This window comes from Achroia grisella, unplaced genomic scaffold (genome assembly GCF_030625045.1).
Source record: "Achroia grisella isolate CSIRO2021 unplaced genomic scaffold, CSIRO_AGI_Agris_v1 utg1954, whole genome shotgun sequence".
Lineage (NCBI taxonomy): Eukaryota > Metazoa > Arthropoda > Insecta > Lepidoptera > Pyralidae > Achroia > Achroia grisella.
In genome coordinates, this window is record NW_026712699.1 from 118797 (window position 1) to 142506 (window position 23710).

Below are 23710 nucleotides of genomic sequence, written 5' to 3' on the forward strand. Positions count from 1 at the left end.
GTGTTATGGGTACTAGAGAAGTGATATAAATACTTAGGTACTGTCACGTCTGGTTAACACATACATCATCATTACATAGTATAAAACAAACTCGCTGTCGCTGGCTGTCCGTCTCTATGTAAATCTTTACAACTACGCAACGGATTTTGTAGCGGTTTTCAATAAATATTTTTTTTAATAAATAGAGTGATTCAAGAGGAAGGTTTATATGTATGATACATATACACCCGAGCGAAGCCGGGATGAGTAGCTAGTAATATATATAGAAAACACTCAGACTAATACTAACAATCATATCATACTCACCAATACAAATGTTTGTATCGTACACGGACTCGAACCCGTGATCACTGGTGACGCGATGAGCTAAACCGCTAGACTACCTTCCTACCTATAAAAGATAGGCATATGCGGCCTCACGATAGATATAACATATATATTTTTTAATTTATTAAAATTCCTTTAACCTTGTCTGGTCATGAACAGGTAACAAACAATATTCAGATTCTCATTTATTATTAATTAATATTAAATATATAAAGTATATTTATAAATAAGTAATTGTGTGTCATTATTAAGAAACAGATAAATTATTTATTTATTGGCTAAATTACAATAAAAGAACTTTATTTAATATTTATTGACTCTATTTTTTAATGTGTAAATTATTGTTTGTATTTCTTATGTCAATATTATGTAAAACGAATCAATAACATTGTATTCTATTATAGTATCTAATTTATAATATTAGTACAGATATTATTCGCACCTTACTATAAATGAAAGAGATTTTTTTTCAATTCATATCTATACCTACATATAAATAAAATTGGAGTGTCTGTTTGTAAATCAAAATAACATTTTTTACAATTTTTGTCTGTCTATCTGTTTGTTCCGGCTAATGTCTGAAATGGCTGGACCGCTTTTGACGGGAGTAGCTGATGTAATAAGGAGTAAAATAGGCTACTTTTATTATCTAAAAATAAAGTTAAATTCTATACGGACGAAGTCGCGAGTATTTAGTAAAAAACAAATTTATATTATAAAATATTAATACGTATAGATTTATTTCAACAGCTGTATACGGAAATAACTTTGTATCAGCATGTACTGTCATTGATTTATGACTAAGTTGTGATAATGAAAAGTGCAAACTGAGTCTACACTCACTCCTTCAATGTACAAACCGAGTAATGAATCACCTACCTCGATATATAAAGCTTTATAACCAAGGACAACTGGGGTCCTTTATGCTATCTCGCACATGTGAAGACGTCTTAGCTGAACTTAAATACAGGTTTGTGACTAATTAATACTTGGAGATCTCTCTATCCCCCTCTATCTCAGTGATAAATCATTGGAAATGATCCGAACATTGCGTCTGATACTTGCGGCAGCAAAACTGTATAGTGACTAAAATATTATTAACTGACATTATGTTATTCTTGCGGGTCTGTATCCATTAAGATGTGTATATATTCGTATATGTATTGGATCAGTTTCTTTTGTGTATGTCATTTGAAACATAGTAACCATCGCTTATAGTAATCCTTTTGTAATACATTATGTAATTGGAACGTAATTATTGAGCAATTTTCTTCGAGTAAATGAGATTTCAAATTCAATTCTCGAGCAGGCCGATTGTAAAAACTATTTTCATCATATCCGGGTATGCATATTCCTAGATTGATTCATAGACTATAGTACTTTTCCATCATACTTATCTGACTGTACTTCACTACTATAAAAACTAAAAATGTTATGAATACTGTAAGTACATGTATCCCTCTATATGTCACATTTTCACGATTAAACGGCTGAACGGATCGTAATGTAATTTGACATTACGATAGCTTCTATTATGAGGACTAACAGAAGCTATCTTACGTTTACAAAAACAAAAGACTACTTTGTTTTAAATTTGACGCGGTCATTATTTATACGTATAATTAGTAAATAACGGGATTTTTTATTTTTTTCACGTTTTATTTTTATTAAATAGAAATAGAAAATCATGTAGCGATGATTCTAAACTCTTTATTTTTGAAGTTAGGTAACTTGTATCCATGTCATATAACTTTTGGCTTTCCACTAGTTTATTATTATACTTATTAATATAATCATGCAATTTTAAATTTTGCAAAACTAGTTTTTTTCAGCAACTAACCATTTTTGGAACGTTTATATAATATACTCCGAGTCTTAGTTATAAACTTTTTTTATTTTAAATATTTTTTTAATTTATTATGACTCAACATTAAGTTCCCGATATCTCTTAAAAACGGTTATAGACTCTCTAATGCCTGGAATCAAGTGATTGGTTTAATTAAACAAAAACATAAAACGCGATCAGAGAGTGTATTAAGTGTACGTAAAGAAAACTATAGATATAACATCGAGTGAATTTCAATAGTAGCAACAAACAAAGACGTGTGAAGGTAGACGAATATGTCTGCCCATGAAAGCTTTTATTTGCTCTTCGCTACTCTTCAGTTTACCCGTGATCATGGTAATTGAAACACTGCCGAAATATTGGGAACTCAATAAAAAATAAAACGTGGTATTCTGTAATTTACTAATTATACGTTAAAAATAGATGAAGTTGCTTGTAATCGTTATTCACCATAAAACGGCCTATCTCATTCTTCTTTAAGAGCCAGACTGTTGAACTGTTGGCACAGTATCACAATACTTTGTTCTTTGTGCAATTGTGTGATGATCTGGCACTTAGTTATTATTATATCGAAACCTCCCAAATAGGGCTGTCGCTTCCAAATCTAGATATCGACGAATCGATGGTGACTCAGATAAGTTTATAAAGTAGCACGATTTTATCGGCATTTAACCGATCTCCGGCGAGTTATTAACGACGCTCGGCCAAGATAGATGGGGCTCGTTTTTTACAAGCACAACTAGTCTACTCGGATGACGAATGACGTTTGGACATAAAAAATATAAACCTTTGTTTTACTTAATCGATAACGATATTCTAACAACTTGTATGATTGATATAAAAGATTTTAGATACATCTGTTCATTTATTAGCGCATGTCGGTAATGGAGTAACATCGTAATTAAGTGTTCCTAATTGTTTTATGATGATTAACTGAGTGGACGGCTGTACATTTGTAGTGGTGGAAGCAAAAAGTTTGTTCGCTCGAACTGTTCATTTACACTGACTTGGATACCTACATGTTTGTAAATTTGAAACTGTATCGCCTGTCAGGAACCGTTCCACTGCAACTATAAGTTTAAAAGTATAATTACAATATTATGCGGTCAGAATGATGCAAGTAGGTGACTTGGCTAAATAGTTATATACGAGTAGGTGTCGAGTGAAATTACTCACTCTATTTGTCAAAGGAAAGTCAAAAATCAAAGCAATAATTATTTAATCACATAGGACATTTGAGTGAGACATTTTGTTCGTTTATGTACGACATGATAGTTTATCACAAGTCCGAAGATCGGCTATTTGATTCAGTTAGAAGTATTAAGAAACTTGATTGTTACATTATCATTTTTCATTTTAATCTGCCATATAACATAACGGTTCTGTAGTATAAATAGTATATATGTATAACATATTGAATACATATAAAATAAAAATGTAATTAACATCCACACTAAATTATAAATAAACTATAAGAACTTAATTCTTATGTAAATCAATTTTCCATAAGCGATTTAAAACTTATCTTGTGATTAATAATATGCATTAAGTAAAAAAACGTTAATGATAAAAAACATTATAGAAAATCCTGAAAATTTTCTTGTTTTAATTAATTTTAGTTATATAAACGCGAATGTTTGATTGTTTGATCGATGTATACTCGAGTCACGCAAACACTCCTGAACGGATTTTGTTGAGACTTTACAGTAATATAGCTTATATATCAGAATAACATATAGGCTATAAATTTGATGCGACTGATACTGCAGGCGCAGGCTAGTACCTTTATAATTGAGTATGCGTTATAGCATCTATGCCTGCATGGAAATTATACGTCTATCGTGAATCCTTTGTACCAAAACTAACATTACATTTTCTTATACCTCTTATGATCACTACATTATCTTCGCTTAAGCTTGTGTGTTTGATGTTTCATCTGCGGATTATATTGTCTTAACGAATATTCCATTCAATGTTGAAGGTTTTGACACCAAAACCTTCAACATTGAATGGAATATTCGCACACACGTGCGCAATATTTCTTATACAGTATTAATGTATTTGTAATGTCAACAAAGGGCAAAATATAAAAAGACGTATCTTCTCTTTAATCACAGGTATGATTTAGACAGCCTCGGTGGTCTAGCGGTTTAGCACACCGCCGTACTTCCGATGGTCGCGGGTTCGTTTCTCGTACGGTTCAAACATTTCTATTCTTGAGTTTGTGACGGTCTTGGTGTTTTCTACGTATATTATGTATGTATTTACATAAAAAATTTATATAAGTTGTCTAGTACCCATAACACAAGCACTAGGTAGCTTAACTTGGGATTAGATGATGGTGTGTGAATTGTCTTGAGATATTATTATATTATGAGCAACTAATAAATACTATGGTTTTTGTATTTTGTATTTAAATCAGCTAAGAGGTATTCTTGTGTATAGGCGACGCAAGTGGAGAGGGGGTTGTTAGTAATGGGAACTGATGACCTCTTTGCTACCAATATACCATGACAGATTGATCTCCACGTGATTTCCCTTGAAACCATCATATCTAGTGAATTTCATACGATGGGCTAACTGACCTGACCTCATGCTCATCCTATCATCCTTCACTGACGCCCTGCTACCGTAAACGTCAGCGCAGACGGGTGCACCATTACATTATCATCCATAAACAAAACTATCAAGTGAAGCGTCAGCTTAATTGCTGTTATGGTATATAAAAAATCAGACAACCAGAATTAATTTTGTAATTTAAAAAGTAAAAGCCCTTTCGTATACAGTTGCGTGTTACTTAATACCACCAGGCAGAGGCTGCCAAAATCCTATCAACAGTGAACAGATGACCGCACTGCAGTTCGCTATATAATAAATGAAAATATGTATCAATACATAGTATAAAACAAAGTCGATGTCGCTGTCTGTCCGTCCCTATATATGCTTAAATCTTTAAAACTACGCAAAAGATTTTGAAGCGGTTTTTTTAAATAGATAGAGTGATTCGAGAGGAAGGTTTATATATATAATACATGTACACCCGTGTGAAGCCGGGGCGAATAGCTAGTATAATAAATCTATACAAATGAATTAAATTGAAGTGTCTGTTTATAATTTCAAATTAACAGGTTTTCACTGAATGTATATAAAAGTATATTCATATACATTCAGTGAAAACTGTATGATTGTTCTGGCAAGTCTTGAAATGGCCAGATCGTTTTTGACGGGACTATCACTCGCAACCATAGTTATAAGAAATATTTTAGGCTACTTTTCTTTTAGAAATTTGATTTCCACGCGGTCGATGTCGCAGGTTACAGCTAGTTATGTATAAAAAAATGATAGAGTTACTCATGTTGAATGAACTTGACCGACACGTTTTTCGATTGCACGTGATGATTGGTCAATATAAAGTCTAATAATAGCTCTAGTCTATAATGAGATGTTTTTTACGAAACTTATCATCACTTATAAAATAGTTTTCCATCATCATTATCAACATACAGCTAAAACTAGTTAGTTTTGGAACATATATTTAATATTTTTAAAGTAAACATTTGTTAAGACAGGATTATTGTATATTTTTATTTAACATCAAATGGAATTTTGAAATTTTTTATTACTGATCAATGCACGCGTTAGAGCAGTGGGTAATACTTAGTTACGCTTAAACATAGAAAAAGTATTCTATGTAGCAATATTTAACCAATAGTTTAAATAAAGAAGTTCGGTTTTAATAAACAACATGAAATGTGTTTTATAATCCTTATTTGAATCATATAATATATCAATACTTGTAATTAGCGGTAAGAATATTAACATTTTTTTTTTGTTAATTTCAGATACGACAGCGCCATACGTGCTATACAAAGATGGCGTTGAACGCGCTCCACCTGGCACCCAATGGGGCGGAGGCGTCCTCGACGGGGGCTATCAGCCAATGCAGCACCAGAGTCCTGGCGGGCCCTCGCCGCAACCCGAGCCACAACTCGCTTCGCCAGCGCCATCCTCACCGTATCCCTCTGCACCACCCCCTCCAGATCCAACAGGAGCCGCTGAAGACGCAGCACAACAACTCGCACAACAACAAGCTCAACAGCAAGCGCAGCAACAACAGCAGCAACAACAACAGACATCACCAGAACATATGCAAGTCGAACAGCAGCTACAGAGCCAGCCGCAACCGCAACCGCCTTCCCAAGACCACCTGGATAGGACGCCATGCTTTGTACCACAACCGGATTTACAACAGCAATACGCTACACCTTATTTTAAAGAGACTAGACCCACTAGTCACATGCTCGGAACAGGCGGTTTCCCTCTACATTACTTAAAACAGAATGGCGTTCTATCTCTGGAAGGACCAATTGATCAATATGGGGCACCTGAACTCCGTCACTTACCAGACATTGTCCAACCTGAACCTCCGAAGCCACGAAAGCATAATCCGAACTCGGAGTTGCGGCTTTTCAAATGCTTGACATGCGGTAAAGACTTTAAACAGAAGTCGACATTACTGCAGCATGAGCGGATCCACACGGACTCGAGACCTTACGGGTGTCCAGAATGCGGCAAGCGGTTTCGCCAGCAGTCACATCTGACCCAACACCTCCGCATCCACGCGAACGAGAAGCCATACGCGTGCGTCTACTGCCCGCGTTCGTTCCGGCAGCGAGCCATCCTGAACCAGCACCTTCGCATCCATTCCGGTGAGAAGCCATATACGTGCGGCGAGTGCGGCAAACATTTCCGCCAGAAGGCCATCCTGAACCAGCACGTCCGCACACACCAAGGCGAGCGCTATTCACACATATATACCTGTCCCCGATCCCCGCGCGCGCCGTCCGCACTGACGTCCTCGGTCACTGCCGGCGTCGCTTGCGATTCCCGCCGCTCCCTACACGTTCGATTCGGTCTCGCATCCATTGGCCTTCCTTTCAAACAAATTCTCGGTTCCCTCGTCGCCTATGTAAAAGAGGGCGCTCGCGAGACTCAGAACCGATCGCCGGACGCTCCCATAACCTTCCAAGTTTGATTAACCCACTCGTCGGTATTCCTGAATCGGATGTCAAAACCTGTAATTGACCAAACTATTCCATTTTTGCAGACGTTTCGCCGCATCTGATTTTCAAGAACGGGACGACGCCTACCCTTTGGCCCCAGGATGTGCCATTTCCGGCTGATGAAAACAAAGAGGAGGTGCAATCGACATACGGTGATGCTGATGGACAAAACGGAGACCCACGCGGATCATGTTTCTCACCCGGCGATACGGCCCAATATCCTGCTTACTTCAAAGACACTAAAGGTCTCAATCATACAGTCTTCGGCTCTGGACTTTCTTTACAATACTTAAAAGGTGGGAAACTACCTGATGTTCTCGGTGGTCGTGCGATGCCCCTATATGTCCGTTGTCCTATTTGCCAGAAAGAATTCAAACAAAAGTCAACGCTTCTTCAACATGGTTGTATTCATATAGAATCCCGGCCTTATCCTTGTCCAGAGTGTGGCAAACGTTTTCGACAACAATCACATCTAACGCAACATCTTCGCATTCACACAAACGAAAAACCATACGGTTGCGTGTACTGTCCCAGATTTTTCCGTCAACGGACTATTCTCAATCAGCATCTACGTATTCATACAGGTGAAAAACCATACAAATGCACACAATGCGGGAAAGATTTCAGGCAGAAGGCGATACTGGATCAGCACACACGAACGCACCAAGGTGACCGGCCTTTCTGTTGTCCGATGTCGAATTGCCGGCGGCGGTTCGCAACCGAACCTGAGGTTAAGAAGCACATCGACAACCATATGAATCCGCATGCGGCTAAAGCAAGACGTGCCGATGCCGCGAAGACGCCACGGCCGCTGCCTCCGGCGGCGGCGGTGGTGAAGCCCGAGCTGTACTTCCCGCAGTGCTACGCACCGTTCCAGCAGTTCCCGGCGACGAGCGGCGCGCCCGAGTTCAAGCCGGCCGTGGGGCCCGGCGCGCCGGTGGCCTGCCTGCCGGCCCAGTGACCCGCGCCTCCGCCTCGATGGCACCCCGCGCCCACACACGCGCCCCCACACCACGACCTTTACGTCGCCGACCGACTGTACAATTAAACTTTTTGGTGCGCCTCGTCTTCACCGTTATGATGATAGAGCAAGTAAATGGTGCCCCGAAGTAGAAGTACAGTCCGGCCTTAAAACAGTATACGACTCGCGTTGCGAGCTTTGTAATGAAAATTATTATTCGGATCGCTGTAAAACAAGCTTCGATCTGTAAATAATGACATTGTTTATATTCTACCGAAAGTCTGTCGCGAATGTACAGTATAAAAGTTCATCATGAATAGTGTTACCGTTGAGGAGCGAATTCAGATAGCATTTTTTGCCCCGTAATATTAAGTTACCACGTAAGAGTTAGGTTTCGCGGTGATTCTTCTTGAAACGATCGAAATCATTGAAATGTAAGCAGATCGAACCAGAGATTAGAATTTAAAGCTCTACGTTGAAAACTAAAAGTAAGAATTGATCTTTTACCATAATTGCAATATTTCGCGATGAATGTTTCCGGTACAGTGCTGTGCCTATTGTAATAAATATACATATTTTGTAGATATATTAAGTTAATTTTATTTACGAGTATTAAGGGATATAATCTGGCAAACGGGGGGAGATTAGATGAATTCATGATGCTCAAAATATCTTTAAAGTAATATGGTAATGTAAGAATTTACGCGGTAACTTTAGGTCCAAATTTAGAAAAAATTCGGAGAGTAATACATCAGAGAACAGAAGCATGAAAGCAAACCAAAAACGTAGGTTACCTTTTGCCATCTAAATACATATTTTTTTTTAGTACTTACACAATGTTCCGTTAATGCATTTACGTGAATATTAATAAACGAGATTACCGAGATGTCTCTGTCATCACTATAGGTGCCAAATAGTGTAGTGTTTTTTGAATTTTTCTACCATTTTCTATTATAGTTGGCCTAGTTTAGGTTGTTACCAGTTTTATCAACGATTACGTGACAATTTGAGATGCATTTAAGAGGAAAGGGTCAGACTGAGAAAGGACTGTGATAGCTAGGTAGGTTAGGTGTCTATTTCGCTCACTTAGCGTTAAACTTGGTATGTTGTGACGAAATGTGATTGAAAGTCCCTATTGGAGGAGTGATTGCATAAGAGTTGTTCGAATTTTCATTTTTTTAATTGAATTTGCTTTTGTAATTATACGTAACTCGAAATTGCCAAACGTCTTTGTAAAATTGAGTTTTATGTTCCTAATATATCGAAATTTCGCATTTAAATAGGTCCGATTCTTTTGTGTCGGTTCATTGCTTTTCTTTATTGACTGATTCGATAACGTAATGTTCGAAGAGTGAGATTAGAATATTACATTGATGTAATGTAACGCGTGTGATGTCGCAAAGTGCTTTGTCGTAGTTTGATCCAGGAAAGGAAGAATATGCCAGAATAATATTATTTCTAAATAATTATTATAGATTAGATTATCGACTCTCGAATTACAAAGCAATTCGATCATTCATCGCGAAATACACTTAGAAGTTAGGAAGATTAAAGATATTATATGAATTTGTGGCGTTGTTGAAATACCCTGGTGATGAAGAGTGCGTCCTGCATTATTTCACGTCCACAGAATATATTATACAGTGCATAATGTAGACATAGGAACTATACGGAATTATTTTAAACACGCCCAAACATATTGTAGTTTAAGCGTAAAGAGGGACAGATATATCAAATATATCGTTTCTGATAATGTTTCATTTAAATAACGCAATACAATGGAGTCGATGAGACTATAAACTGTAACAGCGTCAGGGTATTTCATCAGGCTTTTTAACGTTTTTATCATCTCTGTTTGTATCTATAGACGACATATATAGCTTATTTTACGATATTGTGATGGTTTCGTTTTCCTACAGCACAATAAGAACTGTTATGTATCAAAACTGATACGTAGATGTAATAATAATATTTGAATTTGTGGGAGTCACACGACACGTTGATACCAATAATTTATCACTTCTAGAAGTGAATAATGCAATATTAAGTTTAGTGGATTTTGTGTGTTATTTTTATGACGAATTATGCATTGGACAGTTATGAAAATTACAAGCGAGCCAGTTTTGTTTGGCAACTAATTTGCTGCACAACGGAGTACATACATCTGCTGTAAGCAGAGAGAAAAGTTTAAAGAAAATGGCACTTATAGTTTTGATATTTAATGCGATTTTCTTAAAACTAGTTTTCTCGACTTACTGCGTATATATGTAATTGTGCGGCAGTATCAAAACTGGCCGCATCCCGCAGCGTCTTCTCAGGATGCAGTTTTGTTTACTGGTTGATTTTCCTATCAAACTTTTGGAGGTTTACAAACTAAAAACACCATTATCGAAGAGTATTAGAGTATTATCTTCCGTGACTGAAGTTTTCCACAATGTTCACAACGTGTGATCCTCCGAGGTGCGCGCGACGCCCCCGCCCCCGCTACAAGCAGTAATGATAAGTTTCCGTTTCTACTCATTGAGGTATTATATACAAATGTACTAAAGTAGACGCCGCACAAATGCAGCGATAGAGCCGCACTTTACAGGGCCACTTTTACAGTCGCTAGCATCGTCATGTAGGTAGATAACTATTTGTTTACAAAAATAAGTTATCTGCTTAAAATAGTCCCTGGCTTGTGTTATAATATAGTAGTAAGTAGTAAAAGATATATAAATGTTACATTCGTTTTATAATTCTCTTGGATTACTTCCGCACACGAATGAAGCTAGACTAGCTTCCAATGTCCACTGTAGTACCTACATAATACCTCAATGTCCTTCTATAGTTTATATACACCACATACAGACAGCCTTAAACAATATTAGCTAATAAGTATTTTTATACAGTTCATGAGATATAAATATATTATTCAATATATAGGGGCGGGAGCGTCGCGGCGCGCTCTAGTACAAAGTTTGAATACAAACAACACAGTGCCATAGCCGTGAAATAACCTCAGATTTATACTTATTAGATTTTTATACCGATACAAATGGATTTAATTTTTAAATATAAACAAAGGTGATTAAGTATACAGAGATTACAGATGATATTTTATACATTTATTACATACAATTATTATTATAAAAGTCATAACGTTAGTGTCCTATAGGTACCTATTGCAGTTGCAACATGTTACGTACCTAAGTATGTGAAAAACTGATTTTTGTATAATTTTAAGTTGTGCAAAATTGATATATTTTCATCAATTCTGCATAACTTACATCACAGATATATGTAGCTTGTCGAATCGACGTCTAATGCAGATGTAAATGGTAAATTTAATTTATCGATCAGGTGACATTATATTAAAAAAAATCTGCTTCTTGCTTAATGAATATCGAAAGGTATTCATAAAAATTCGCACAATGGTTATTTTTCAGCGTGGTTATTGTAAATACATATCATTGGAAAGTTTTCAGGCAGTGTTGCAATTAATTGTTTCGTTACAGTAGAAAGAAAAACGTGCGAGAAAATATACTTCTAAGGCGATGTAATAAATTACTATACCATTTCCAGAACTTTCTAAAAACAGTTGTAAGAATTCCTTCCCACGCTGTTATGTTCAAATTGCTCATTTTGTTAAGTTTTGCTCAAATATTTGTGTATGTAAGTACCTATTACGTTCATTATAGTAACATTATTAGCATACTTTACGTACGAGAAGTTATTGTATAATACTTATTTGAGAGCACGGTTTTGCTTTTCTTATGAAACTATTTGTTAAGTAATCCAATCTTGTTCTACCGATTAAGTACGATATTGGACATGTTGCGGTCGACGCGGATTGAGACGAGCATTCATCACTAAATTCATCACAGTGAGCCGTCCAATTCGAATGTTCATCAATGTATTCATCATCGATTGTAGTTTTCAGTTTTTGACAAGAATTTTCTCTACTACATTAAGTTTTACGTGTTCCTAGCGTTTAAAATACGTAATCTATAATCTAGAGGTTCTTTTACCTTACATTTTTGATAAACTCATATTGTCTATCTATTTAAGTATATTTTCTGTTTCATACTGAATTAAAAGGGGCAGATATTACTGTAATTATTGTCGTGCACTCAATGTCAATATTGATAATGTGCAGCAGTTTTTTTAATGTTGCCAAATTGATTATGTTTTTACTCGTAGATAAAAATAGTTATAATTCTATATTGGTACATTTTTGTCGCCCTCCAGACTAAACATTAAAAATAGAATTTTCATAATTTAATATACAATACTGAAAGCCAGTGAAAATGTAAATAAAATTTTCTCTTTATGGAAGAACATTTAGGCAACATTTTACAAAAAAAAATTGTTTGTACTCTATGTTAATGCCTCCAAATCTGTCTCTTCGCAATGAGTCATATTTTCTTGTAACCCCTAATTATTATAGGTAGATAAAATGTGATGATTGATGTTTGTTATATCAATTGAAACGGAAAGTATATTATTTCTTCATATTATATACGAGTGCTGCCCTTTATAGCTATTTACCTACTTATTTTTTGTGTATACAATAGATTTTTAAGTTGTTAAGGATATAAAAGGAGAGAATAAGATTGCATCGTGGCAGTATACGTTGCATATAACGTAATAGTGATTACTGATATACTTTATAATTGTCAATTGTATTAAATACAATATATATTCCGACAATGAGAGTATAACTGCACCATTGTCCGGACCGGTGGCGAAACATCGTAGAAATAGTCGGTCAGTAAAAATGACATCGTTCATTCACTTCGTTCATAAATTGAACATGTTCTATTTTTGAATAATGCATTTATTGTGTGATCTCAGCAGTCGAAAATTTAGATATTTTAAGACATAATTGACACTCATTAGAAATTTTGCCTCCAAAATAATCCGGCGTTTCGATTTATATTTCAATATGCATTTATATAAACTTGCATTTGGTTTTATTCTCGTGAATATTGTAAATAAATCCTTGATTTGTCTATAAAATACAATAATTTCAAATACTAATTCTAAATAAGTACATCGATTCGCCTTTATATTGGAATATGAATCGTTTATTCTAAATATATTAATGTTTCGTTTACGATCGCATTGCAACACAATATACACAAGTTTTGTTTTAATGTAGATTGTATGTACCTAAGAGATCCTAGATGATAGGAATCTTAAAAAAATTTAGTTGATAAAAGGTTGGCTACGAATTATTTAAATATGTCTTCCATATTTCGTATTGTTTATTGTTACGATGTTTTATGATTTGAGCTGTACCTATACTACCTGCAGTTGATATTATCATATGCGCTTTATTTGTACAGTTCATGTGATTTTATATGAATAAAAATACAATAGTCGCTAGAGCGGCTTCAGTGCAATACACTTGAGTTTTGGCGGAATATTTTAGTAATTTATTATTTATATTTTTTATTTAATCAGACAATTGTTAGTGTAGATAACAGAAATAATTGGTAGCCAACACAATATATATGGCCTATGTTTTATTTGTTCTATAGCTACCTACAATATTGTATACACTGCCACTCGCCGACCGCTGTCAGCAAATGTTTAAAACAATTTTTTATTACAATAGAAACTTGTTGAATACAGTTCCACAGTAAAGTAAGTGTTGTTGAATTTTTTATAAAAGATAAACATATTAGATTAATGATCTTGTAGTCTGGATTGAGTTTTTTGCAGATTTTATTGGTGTAACGTTTAAGTCGGTAATACGTCGTCTATTTAGCTTATTTTTGCTATAATACTTATTTAAAGCAATACAATAAACAGTTTACATATACATACCAAATAGTACAATAGATATATACAGATTATACAAATATATACCATAGGTTATACAATAAAGCGGTGATATTATTATAATTACAGATTTTCTTTTGTAAAGAAGCATAATAGGCGGCGTACGTACATGAATTGGTTTCATTCGAATGGGTGCTGTTATATCAACAATTGTACATATTTATTGTAATATAAAGCAATAGACTGGATTTACACTGTTATTAGGTTTCTACAGAGTTATCTTCTGGGGTTATTGAGAACTGAATATCTATAAGTACTTTCATGTTATCTAACTTTACATTAATACAAGCTTCTTTATCCATTCATAGATAAATTTTATTATATCAGTATCATATACCATATTTCTATTGTACAGTTACGCAGTATGGACGACCACGGTATGGTCCTTCGGGCCGGATACAGAACAATTAATAAATATAATTTATAAACTTATGGATATAAATGTTTTCGGTTCTCACAAACTCCAGCCGTCATGTTACAATAGAGTATATTTTCTTACCTACAATTACACCGAAATAGATTACCTATATAAATTCATTTTAGACAATCCCAGAATACAAGATCTAACTTTTTACACACAACAGACGAACCACATTTGTTTCTTCCATTTTTATTTTTACGATAACAAAAAAGCAGTTGGTTGCGATATGGTCACAGTAATTCAGGCGATAAATTAATATGTTGGCATTATAAATGAGAAATTGTAAATATACGTTCTAGTTCTTCCAAAATGAATAATATCAGTATTAAATACAAAATTTCGACTTTGGTTAGGTCAAAAATGTATGTGTGATCTATATTGAATATTTGCATTAAACCTTCTTGGTGTAATTTTAATGTTTGTATAATTTTTTATTATATTATTTTTTTCTTGTATTTAGATATTATTTTTTACTTGAATTAACGATCTTGCCTAGACTTGCATTTATGTTAGTTACGTTACGTCTAATTAATACGTTTGAAGTTGATACCATCGTATTTATGTATATTATTATTGTATTAAGGGTTTTGTTTGTTTTTTTGTCATTAATAGAAGTAAAATGTTGTAAAAAGTAAGCTCGTTGTATTTTATCAAATAAACACTTTTTAGTCCAACTGAAGCAATACAATGCAGTTTCATTTTCTGTATCATTTAATCTATCCCCTCATAGTACTCTGTTTTTGTTGTCAATAACCATATAGACCTATATTTAATCAAAGTGGTTATTCTTTCTACAAAGACGTCATCGTTAACACATCTGTTTGTGCTGTCACTCAGCTCTGTAAACTCTTTCGATTGATAAGTGAGATATGGCAGTGAAATTATAGAGGCATGACTCTTCAGTCTGCCGAAATGACGACATATGAGAAGTACCATGGGAGTTATGTGTCACTAGTATATCCTATAAAGGACATTCATTTGAACAGTAATCGGTAATGTGGACTGATCCACATTACTAACAATTCCCTATTCCCTCCACACTTTCCTATTTACAATATCATAAGTATGGTTATAAATTTTTGTATTTATATTTCCAGTAACTGCATGACTATGCAGTTCTATGCAAAATCTGTAGTTGGAGACCTTAACTACAGAAATTCATAAAAATTTTTTTTTTTATATCATGGCCATATCATATCATATTCACACAGCGTTATATATTCCCAAGCTAAACAAAACTTGGGATATGGGTACTAGACCACTGATATAAATATTTAAATACATTTTTTTGTAAAACATATAATAAAAATGCTTGCACCGTGCGATGAATCGAAACAACGACCATCAAAAGTGGTGTGCTAAACCACTACACTACTGGGGTTGTCGCTTATATTACTGAATATGTAGCAAATAAGATACGTCAAAACTTTCTAAGTTTATTCACCAATATAAAATCTATATCACAATATATGATTTATACTAAATAACAATACCTACTAACTATCACGCCTCGCCAACTTGTTTATGCTATCCTGATTTTTATATATACACAAATCCATGAAAGTCAGACCTAACAGTAGGCAATGGCCCAATATGTCTTGCTGCAACTCCTTTTGTGCTCTGTACATGGACTGGATTGAAGGTGAAATGTATACTTTGGAATTATTTGACGTTCTCCCGTTTATTTCCTGCAGCAACAATTCTACAGTCTGATCTGTAGAGACTTTCTCGTTACCAACTAGGGTTCCGTATAATCTGAAAAATGAAATAAAATGTACATATGACGGCCTCGATGGTGGAAAGAATAGAAGAATAGAAGAAAAAAAGAAGCCATAGCGGCTTAGCGCACCGCCTTACTTTGCAATGGTCGCGGTTTTTTTTTTATGGATGATAATGGAATGGTGAAACCGCCTGCGAGAACTGTTCACGGTGGCGTGGCACCAGTGGAAGATGATAAGATGAGCGCATGAGATCAAATCAGTTAATCCATCTTGGCAAATGGCAATTTACCACGATGGTTTCCAAGGGGAGCCGCGTGGAGGTTAGGTTTGGGATTATACTATACTATTAGAAAATTTAAAAAATGATTAGAAATTATTATAATTACCTATAAGGAAGTGCAGGCCTCAAAAAGTAAACATTATTATTTAATTCCTGATTGTTATCACCATTTGAAGATCTGAAAAGATAACATAGAACATTATTAGAATATATGTGCATTTGATTTTTTCGTATTCACTCATTCATTCATAATTTAAGAGCCGCGCACTTCTCTTGCATTTGCAAATGCTTTTTTTGCATTCATTCATTAAAAAACAGACTAGAGTAACAATCAAGCTGACGGTTAACCTACTGGTAAGAGGTAACGCCTATATACATCAACAGCTACGTATATCACGTTATCATGTGACAACCGTGATACCACTCATTGCCATTCCAGAGAATTAAGATATTATGCCTCTAATCCTGTATTATTGATAAAGCGCGCGATATAGCGCAGGAAAGATAGTGCGCGCGATATAGCGCAGGAAAGATAGTGCGCGCGATATAGCGCAGGAAAGATAGTGCGCGCGATATAGCGCAGGAAAGATAGTGCGCGCGATATAGCGCAGGAAAGATAGTGCGCGTGATATAGTGCGGGAAAGATGGTGTGCTTGATCATGTTACAAAGCAAGAGGACGACTTACAGTCTACCTTATGTATTTTTTTTAATAATAATAATACTCTGGGCTATTCTCACAACCCTAGATGGCGTCCCAAAGTATGCAGAGCTTGTGTTATGGGTACCAGACAAGTGATATAAATAATAATAATAAAAAAAAATGTACAATCGAAAGTTTAAGCCTTTTTTCTGTTTTGATCAGTATAGAGTTTATTTTCGTTCTGATTTTGCATTTCATAAAATTTGACTATCATTACTTATTCACTATTTTCATAATAATACCATGATATAATTTAATAATATTGTTGCTGACGTACTGGCCACAGACTTTTATAGTTCATATATTATAGTTTTCTAAAGAATTTTATTATATATATTTTGTATACAGAACTTTAATATCGAATAAACATTGTGACAGACAACAAATATAATTTATGATATGATCTTAAACCACAACTGTTGTAAATTGTTGCATGCCCGATGGGGTGTAACTGTGATACATATTGTATATAAAATTTTCGTGTTACAATGTTAGTTACCATACTCCTCCGAAACTGTTCAACTGGTTTTTATGGAATTTTATATATTCAGTAGGTCTGAGAATCGACTACTAAAGATTTATTCTATTCTATTCTATCCATACCTAGAATATGAGCAAAACCTTTTTTCATTCATTAAGTTTTTCATACCTAGATTATTTACCTTTTTTTTAAAAAAAATGTGTGTGGAAAATCTTCAAAAGATCATTACCACGCCATGGGTGGTGGATGTTGACCCACTAAATACCACACGATGTACCTGCAAGCGACTAAGCCGGAGATCGGGGTTTCGCATGTGCATTCCACCTCGAAGCTTATTATCCTACCTTTATTATCCAAATTAACTTATAAATATATTAAGTTTTTACCTGCTCGCTATATCATTAGATCTAGCAGTAATGAGGGAGACAATCATAGAGACCATCTGGGACTTTTGTAAGTTAATAGCAAGCACTTTAGGATTGTTAGGATCGCTGCCAGCTGCGCGGAGTGTAGTGGGTTCAGCTTTCATCACGTAAATATCAGCTATTGGCAACTTATTTGTTACCTTCCATGCCTGTAATTGAAATAAATACAGGTTAACAAAGAATAATAATGTATGAATATCTATTAAGGTAAAATTGTATTAAGATCCGTTCAGCTGTTTAGTTGTGGGTAAGTAATAAACAGACATAAATTTTCGCAATTATTGTATTAGCATGGAAACACTTCAAATGTAATCTATAAAAATAAATAAAATTTAAGTGTGTTTGTAATTTCAAATTAACAAAGTTTCACTAAATGTATATAATAGTATATTAGGAACTTTCATAAAAGACATTATCAAAATTTTCTTTGTCTGTTCTTGGTAATCTCTGAAATAGTTGGACCGATTTTGATGGGATTTTCATTAACAGAAATTTAATCTTATCAGGAGCAACTTAGAACACTATATTAAAAATTATATTTTAATAAAAAAAGTTTATGTTGGACGCGGGCTCGATTTCTATATGTTACGTTTAATATGCATTATATGTTAAGAGGATAGGATTGTTCGGAATGGGAACTAGTGGCCACCATTGCTGGATATGTACCTGTCACGTCATGTATATGTAAGATTCTTCTCCATGCAGTCACCCCTGGAAATTTTGGTTAATTCTTGGTAGATTCACGACTATTGACTGACTGAGTTTACTTTATACTAATCTTCAATTAAATTAATATATTATATAATTACTAATCTTTAATTAAATTAAATTATAAATATTCACTGCTAGTTAAGAATTAAATAATGAGTGAACATTTTTTTTTTATTGAGGGTTTTGGGCTGTCAGGTATCAAGACCTGTCACATTGCGACCTACATAGATTTATTGTGCTCACTCTTTTTCAAAGTTCGCTACCTAGGTTTCATGCACAAGAATTGAAACATATTCTTAGGAGGAACGGTTTTTATCTCAAGATGTATGGATGTATACTTTCCAAGAGTTAGAGTTACATTTATGTATGAGTGGGCTACAACCACATAAGATGTATAGTGACGTTTCCTCTTCTGCTGGAGTAACCAGCGATGTCATGCGCCATACCATATTCATCCAAACCATACAAAAAAAACTTACAATGTTTAATATGTCTGTAAGCTGCAACCGCTTATCATTTGAATAGTCAAGACTGAGACAATTCCATTCCAAAACTTCATAATTTTCTTTGTCTATTAAAGTCCAACAAACTGAATTCACAGCTGTATATACAGCCAGTACTGTATTACATTTCTGAAACATAGTTAAATACAAATTAACTATGGAAAGATAAATAATTTATTATTAATATTAAAAAAGAAACTACAAATAAATCAGTGCAAATAGGAATATTAAATAATAATAACAATTCAAGAGAGACAACTGATAGATATATTCAAATATTTGTTTTAAATATACATTTTTTAAATTATTCACCGGGTCTTAACACAACTTAACCTAGTTGAAATTTCGAGAGAGGTAAATACCTTTACTTGCCAAAAAAATATTTGTATTAAGACCCAGTTAATAATTTAAATATTTGTTTTTAAATGTATGTATTTAAAAAAAAATATTTAAATTATATATATATATATAATATTATACATAGAAAACATCCAAACCTTTTGTATTGGTATGAGTGTTTTCTATAATATAATCACACATTTGAATACTAATGTTTATACCATGAGTGAAATGGAACCTGCAAAATTGATAAACAAAATACTCTATTAGGAAAAATCTGGGCCTAACAGTGCAGTTATTTAACTGAAAATATTTATCACATAAATTTCTTCAAATATTATTAATATTTATTTAATAGCAAGTGCTATCAGCATCGTCAATCTCTTATTCTCCTAATTTACTGGTGAAGGCTATAACAGAATAGTAGAGATGGTGGACTCACCGCCTCCTCTGAGTTATAGATCATTTTGTCTCATTCATTACAATTGCTACTTATATTTTATTATTATATAAGTAGCAAGTGAATTAGTTTTTCAGACAAATAAAGGTGATTATTATTATTATTATAACACCGCTTTTTTATATTGATTTACTAATTACTATTTTTTTAATTAATTAATGAATGAAAACTCTTTATTGTTCCTCTCACAGAAAGATCTAAAATTTACATAAATTAATATGTACATCAAATATAAAAAGAAAAATAACATAATTATAATATAGAGGTAACAATGGGCTGCTTTATCGCTAAATAGCTATATATATATATTTTTTTTTTTCTATTGTATTTTTTCTATGTGCACAATAAAGAGTCTATTGTTATTATCAACGTACCTGTCGAATACCATCAGTCAGATGTGGATGTAAAATCTGGCCCTTAATTTTGTAAGACAAGTTTGATTTCTCTTGTGGACCTTCCAGTATGCTATTAAACAATTTACACGCTACCCTCTCAGAGAAACCTTCAATCATTTCCAGGTCACCGATACACTTTAACTGACCATTTTCACTTTTCCATTGTTTCACCCTTTTTAATTTCGCTTTAGCTATATCATATCTGAAATATTATTCACATTGCATAAACAAAAGATTTTTGGTAACCATTAAATATACATGAAGCAAAAAAGTTCTAGCCCTTTTTACGAAATTTACACAAACAGACAAGTATAATATTACACACACTTATAGTTTATATAAAAAAGGAGTGTACAAAGCAAAATTTTTATTAAAATAAGCATAAAAAATATATTAAATTAAAACAATAAAAAAACTTTATTTTTCATTTATTTATATAGAATAAATACTTAAGCAGTGATAGTGGCAGAAGACGGAAGAGACTCTTAACCTATAAGAAGAAGGGAAAAGGATTGTTAGAAATGGGGAATAGTAATTCCATTGCAATAATTTGACATGTCCCGCCTGCAAACTATGGTTCTATAACTATTCCTAGTGAAATAATCACAATGGGCTAACTGGCCTAATTTTATGATCATCCTTCACTGGTCCTGCCAGCATAAACCGTTAGCACAGACAGGTTCATGATTCCATTATCATCCATTAAAAAACCACAAGAAAAATAAACAAACTAAGTTTAATATAAATATGATCATAGTTATGTGATTTAATACAGCTATAGTGTAATAATATAAATACCTGGGCAGTACATCAGGATCAGTGTCATTTATAACCTGTAAAATTTTTGATTTTTCTTCTACAGAATACTTTTTTTCAAAGTTGTGACTGAAGGCGCATTTCGGCACAAGCACAGCACAATACCTAGAATACTGTAATAATTAAATTATCCAAGGATTAATAGAATAGAACTGAATAGAAAATTCCTTATTCAAACTTACATTTAAGCAATTTTGAATAGTCATATTTATTTTTTTAATCTTGTAATGTGTGAATGCAATCTACATGTGTAATTGCAACTAGCAATATTTAAATTTAAAAAAACATGTTAAACATGTTAAACTAACCAAAATTCTTAAAGGTAACATAGGAAGATTTTATATATACTGTATAATTTAGTAGAAAATATGACAAATTTAAAATATACACATTTCATTGAAATATCAGAATATAGGAACTTATTATTAAAAGTTAATTCGGATTCATATATTTATAATAATAATAACATTATCAATTGAAAACTTTAAGCAAACAGCTGACACAAAAAGACAGTTCAGATTGACGTAGACTAAGGTGAGTGACGTGTAGATAATAATGACAGAACTTGACAATTTACCACATATGACAGTGATAGCTACAATGTGTCAATTTTGGGACAACAGTTCAACCTGAATAATCTGTAGAAAGAAACCCATACGAGCTAATCTATTTTACATCTATTTGGTATGTAGACGTAGCGACAATTATCCTTTTCCGGCATATAATGATCGTTTGTATAACGATTACAAAAAGAGATTAAGAAGATATTCATCCATCGCATGCTGCTACTCCTTTATATTATCTACACATAGCAACATAACTGCAATGACAAACTCTCTCAAGAAGCCAAGTTATCATACATATTTTATTTTTTATTATTTTATGTATAACCATTTATGTTATACCTACATTAATATTTCCATAAATGAAACTGTCGAAACTGATATCAGATGATATGAAGCATCCAGGGCCGTAAAAACCATAAAAAAACTCATGAATCCAACAGATTTTTTCGTAACTTGAACTTTAAATTATACAGAAAGGATAGACAGTATGCATCAAAAATTCGTAACTAATGCTTAATACAAGTGTAGTGTTGGTTACATTCAATTTTAAATTATAACACCAATAGAAGTAAAAACATATGAATATCTACAGCATTGTATAAAAAAATGGAACGCGAACAAAAAAGTTAGGTAATTAGAGTCCCGTTTCTAATTACCTTTTTAGGTCTGAAACTCTGAACGGAATCCAAGCAATCTCTCTACTTATAAAAATGAATAGACAGCGCCATCTTGTTTGAGATATAAAGATTACGTCGGCTATGTCGTGAGCACCTGTAGACATCTATGCTAAACCTATATAAAATTAAAATTCAAAATGGAATTCATGAAGGAAGACTACTGTCCGAAGGGAGTTGTGGTGACCATAAAGTCTATATTAATTTCATTTTATGTTTTATTACGTTCTTTAGTATATGTTAGTCTTTAAGTTATATATAATAGGGGCCAATACTATTATATAATAATATTAAGTTGCCTGAAACAAATAAAAAATATAATGTTTGGTCACTTCACATTTGACATAAATGAATACTTATAGATTATTCTAATTAAACTTTCAAACACAAATAAGAATTGAGATTTATTATCTGAAAATACGAAATATTAACTCCTTGCAAAAAATATAAATATTTAATAGAAATACCTAAATAGGTATTTAGATATGTTTATAGAATATATATTTTTTTTAAATTGTGCTTAAGCCTGGTAATCAATAGCAAGCAAATAGCAACATTACGTGCTAAAATTATGTTTACAGATAACTATAAGCAAATTTAAATATAGAATTTACCAACAGATGTCGTTACTTTAACAATGTTCGAGTCACAGATGCAGTACATATATAATAAATTGCGTAAGTTAGAGATAAACTTTTTTTAGTTGATTACATTTTGCGAGATTACATACAAAACAACAATAAATAAAAGTAAACAGTCATTATCCATAGCAGAGGGAGAATTGCCCAGAAATAATACTATACCTATTTTCCATGATGGTATTGACCACAAACACAGGAATCCCAATAGACCTGCAGTTACCTGCACTTTGATCTTGCATTGTTTTTAAGAACAGTAAAAAAAAAGTAGTAATGTAATAATTTCATTTTATTAAATGAAATATGCAATAATTGAAGTGACATTTTTGTCATATTATTGATTTACATTTTTCACATCATGGAGGTAAGCTAGCTACTTTCCAGTGGCACTTTCAAGTTTCAATGTACCTATTGTCACAAAAGAGGTAAAATCTATACTGAGTGATGTGCTTTTTAAAATTAACTGTTGATCTACTAACGATAATTAATTATTAATATTTCTTGTCTAATTTATCGAAACTCTCGAACAAACTACCTACCTAAGAAAGTAGAT

The 23710-nt window shown here is 33.4% G+C and overlaps 2 protein-coding genes across 5 annotated transcripts in view; one reads left to right on the plus strand and one right to left on the minus strand.

Annotated features, from left to right (window-relative positions):
- LOC131841840 (zinc finger protein 774-like) overlaps window positions 1–12270 on the plus strand; it is a 78579-nt gene extending 66309 nt beyond the window's left edge. Inside the window, exons 2-3 of one of the 2 annotated variants that reach the window (XM_059190186.1) lie at window positions 6016–6966; window positions 7281–12270. In XM_059190186.1, the coding sequence (XP_059046169.1) occupies window positions 6016–6966; window positions 7281–8197 (1868 nt within the window). In that variant the 3' untranslated portion in view covers window positions 8198–12270. The remainder of the gene's footprint in view (window positions 1–6015; window positions 6967–7280) is intronic. The other variant, XM_059190187.1, reaches the window with a different exon arrangement.
- A 3599-nt stretch (window positions 12271–15869) lies between these two features.
- On the minus strand, window positions 15870–23500 carry LOC131841843 (uncharacterized). 3 transcript variants are annotated; one of them, XM_059190191.1, is made up of 7 exons: window positions 23323–23500; window positions 21262–21384; window positions 20443–20665; window positions 19246–19398; window positions 18017–18204; window positions 16555–16626; window positions 15870–16202 (listed from the first exon to the last, which is right to left on the minus strand). In XM_059190191.1, exons 1-7 carry the CDS (start codon window positions 23397–23399, stop codon window positions 15944–15946), a joined length of 1095 nt encoding a protein of 364 aa, XP_059046174.1. In that variant the 5' UTR covers window positions 23400–23500; the 3' UTR covers window positions 15870–15943. The 3 variants fall into 3 exon arrangements, with proteins under 3 accessions (XP_059046174.1, XP_059046175.1, XP_059046176.1); XM_059190192.1 differs by lacking the exon at window positions 23323–23500 and adding an exon at window positions 21588–21772 and having other exon boundaries at window positions 21262–21392; XM_059190193.1 differs by lacking the exon at window positions 23323–23500 and adding an exon at window positions 21462–21551.
- Between the last annotated feature and the right edge of the window lie 210 nt (window positions 23501–23710).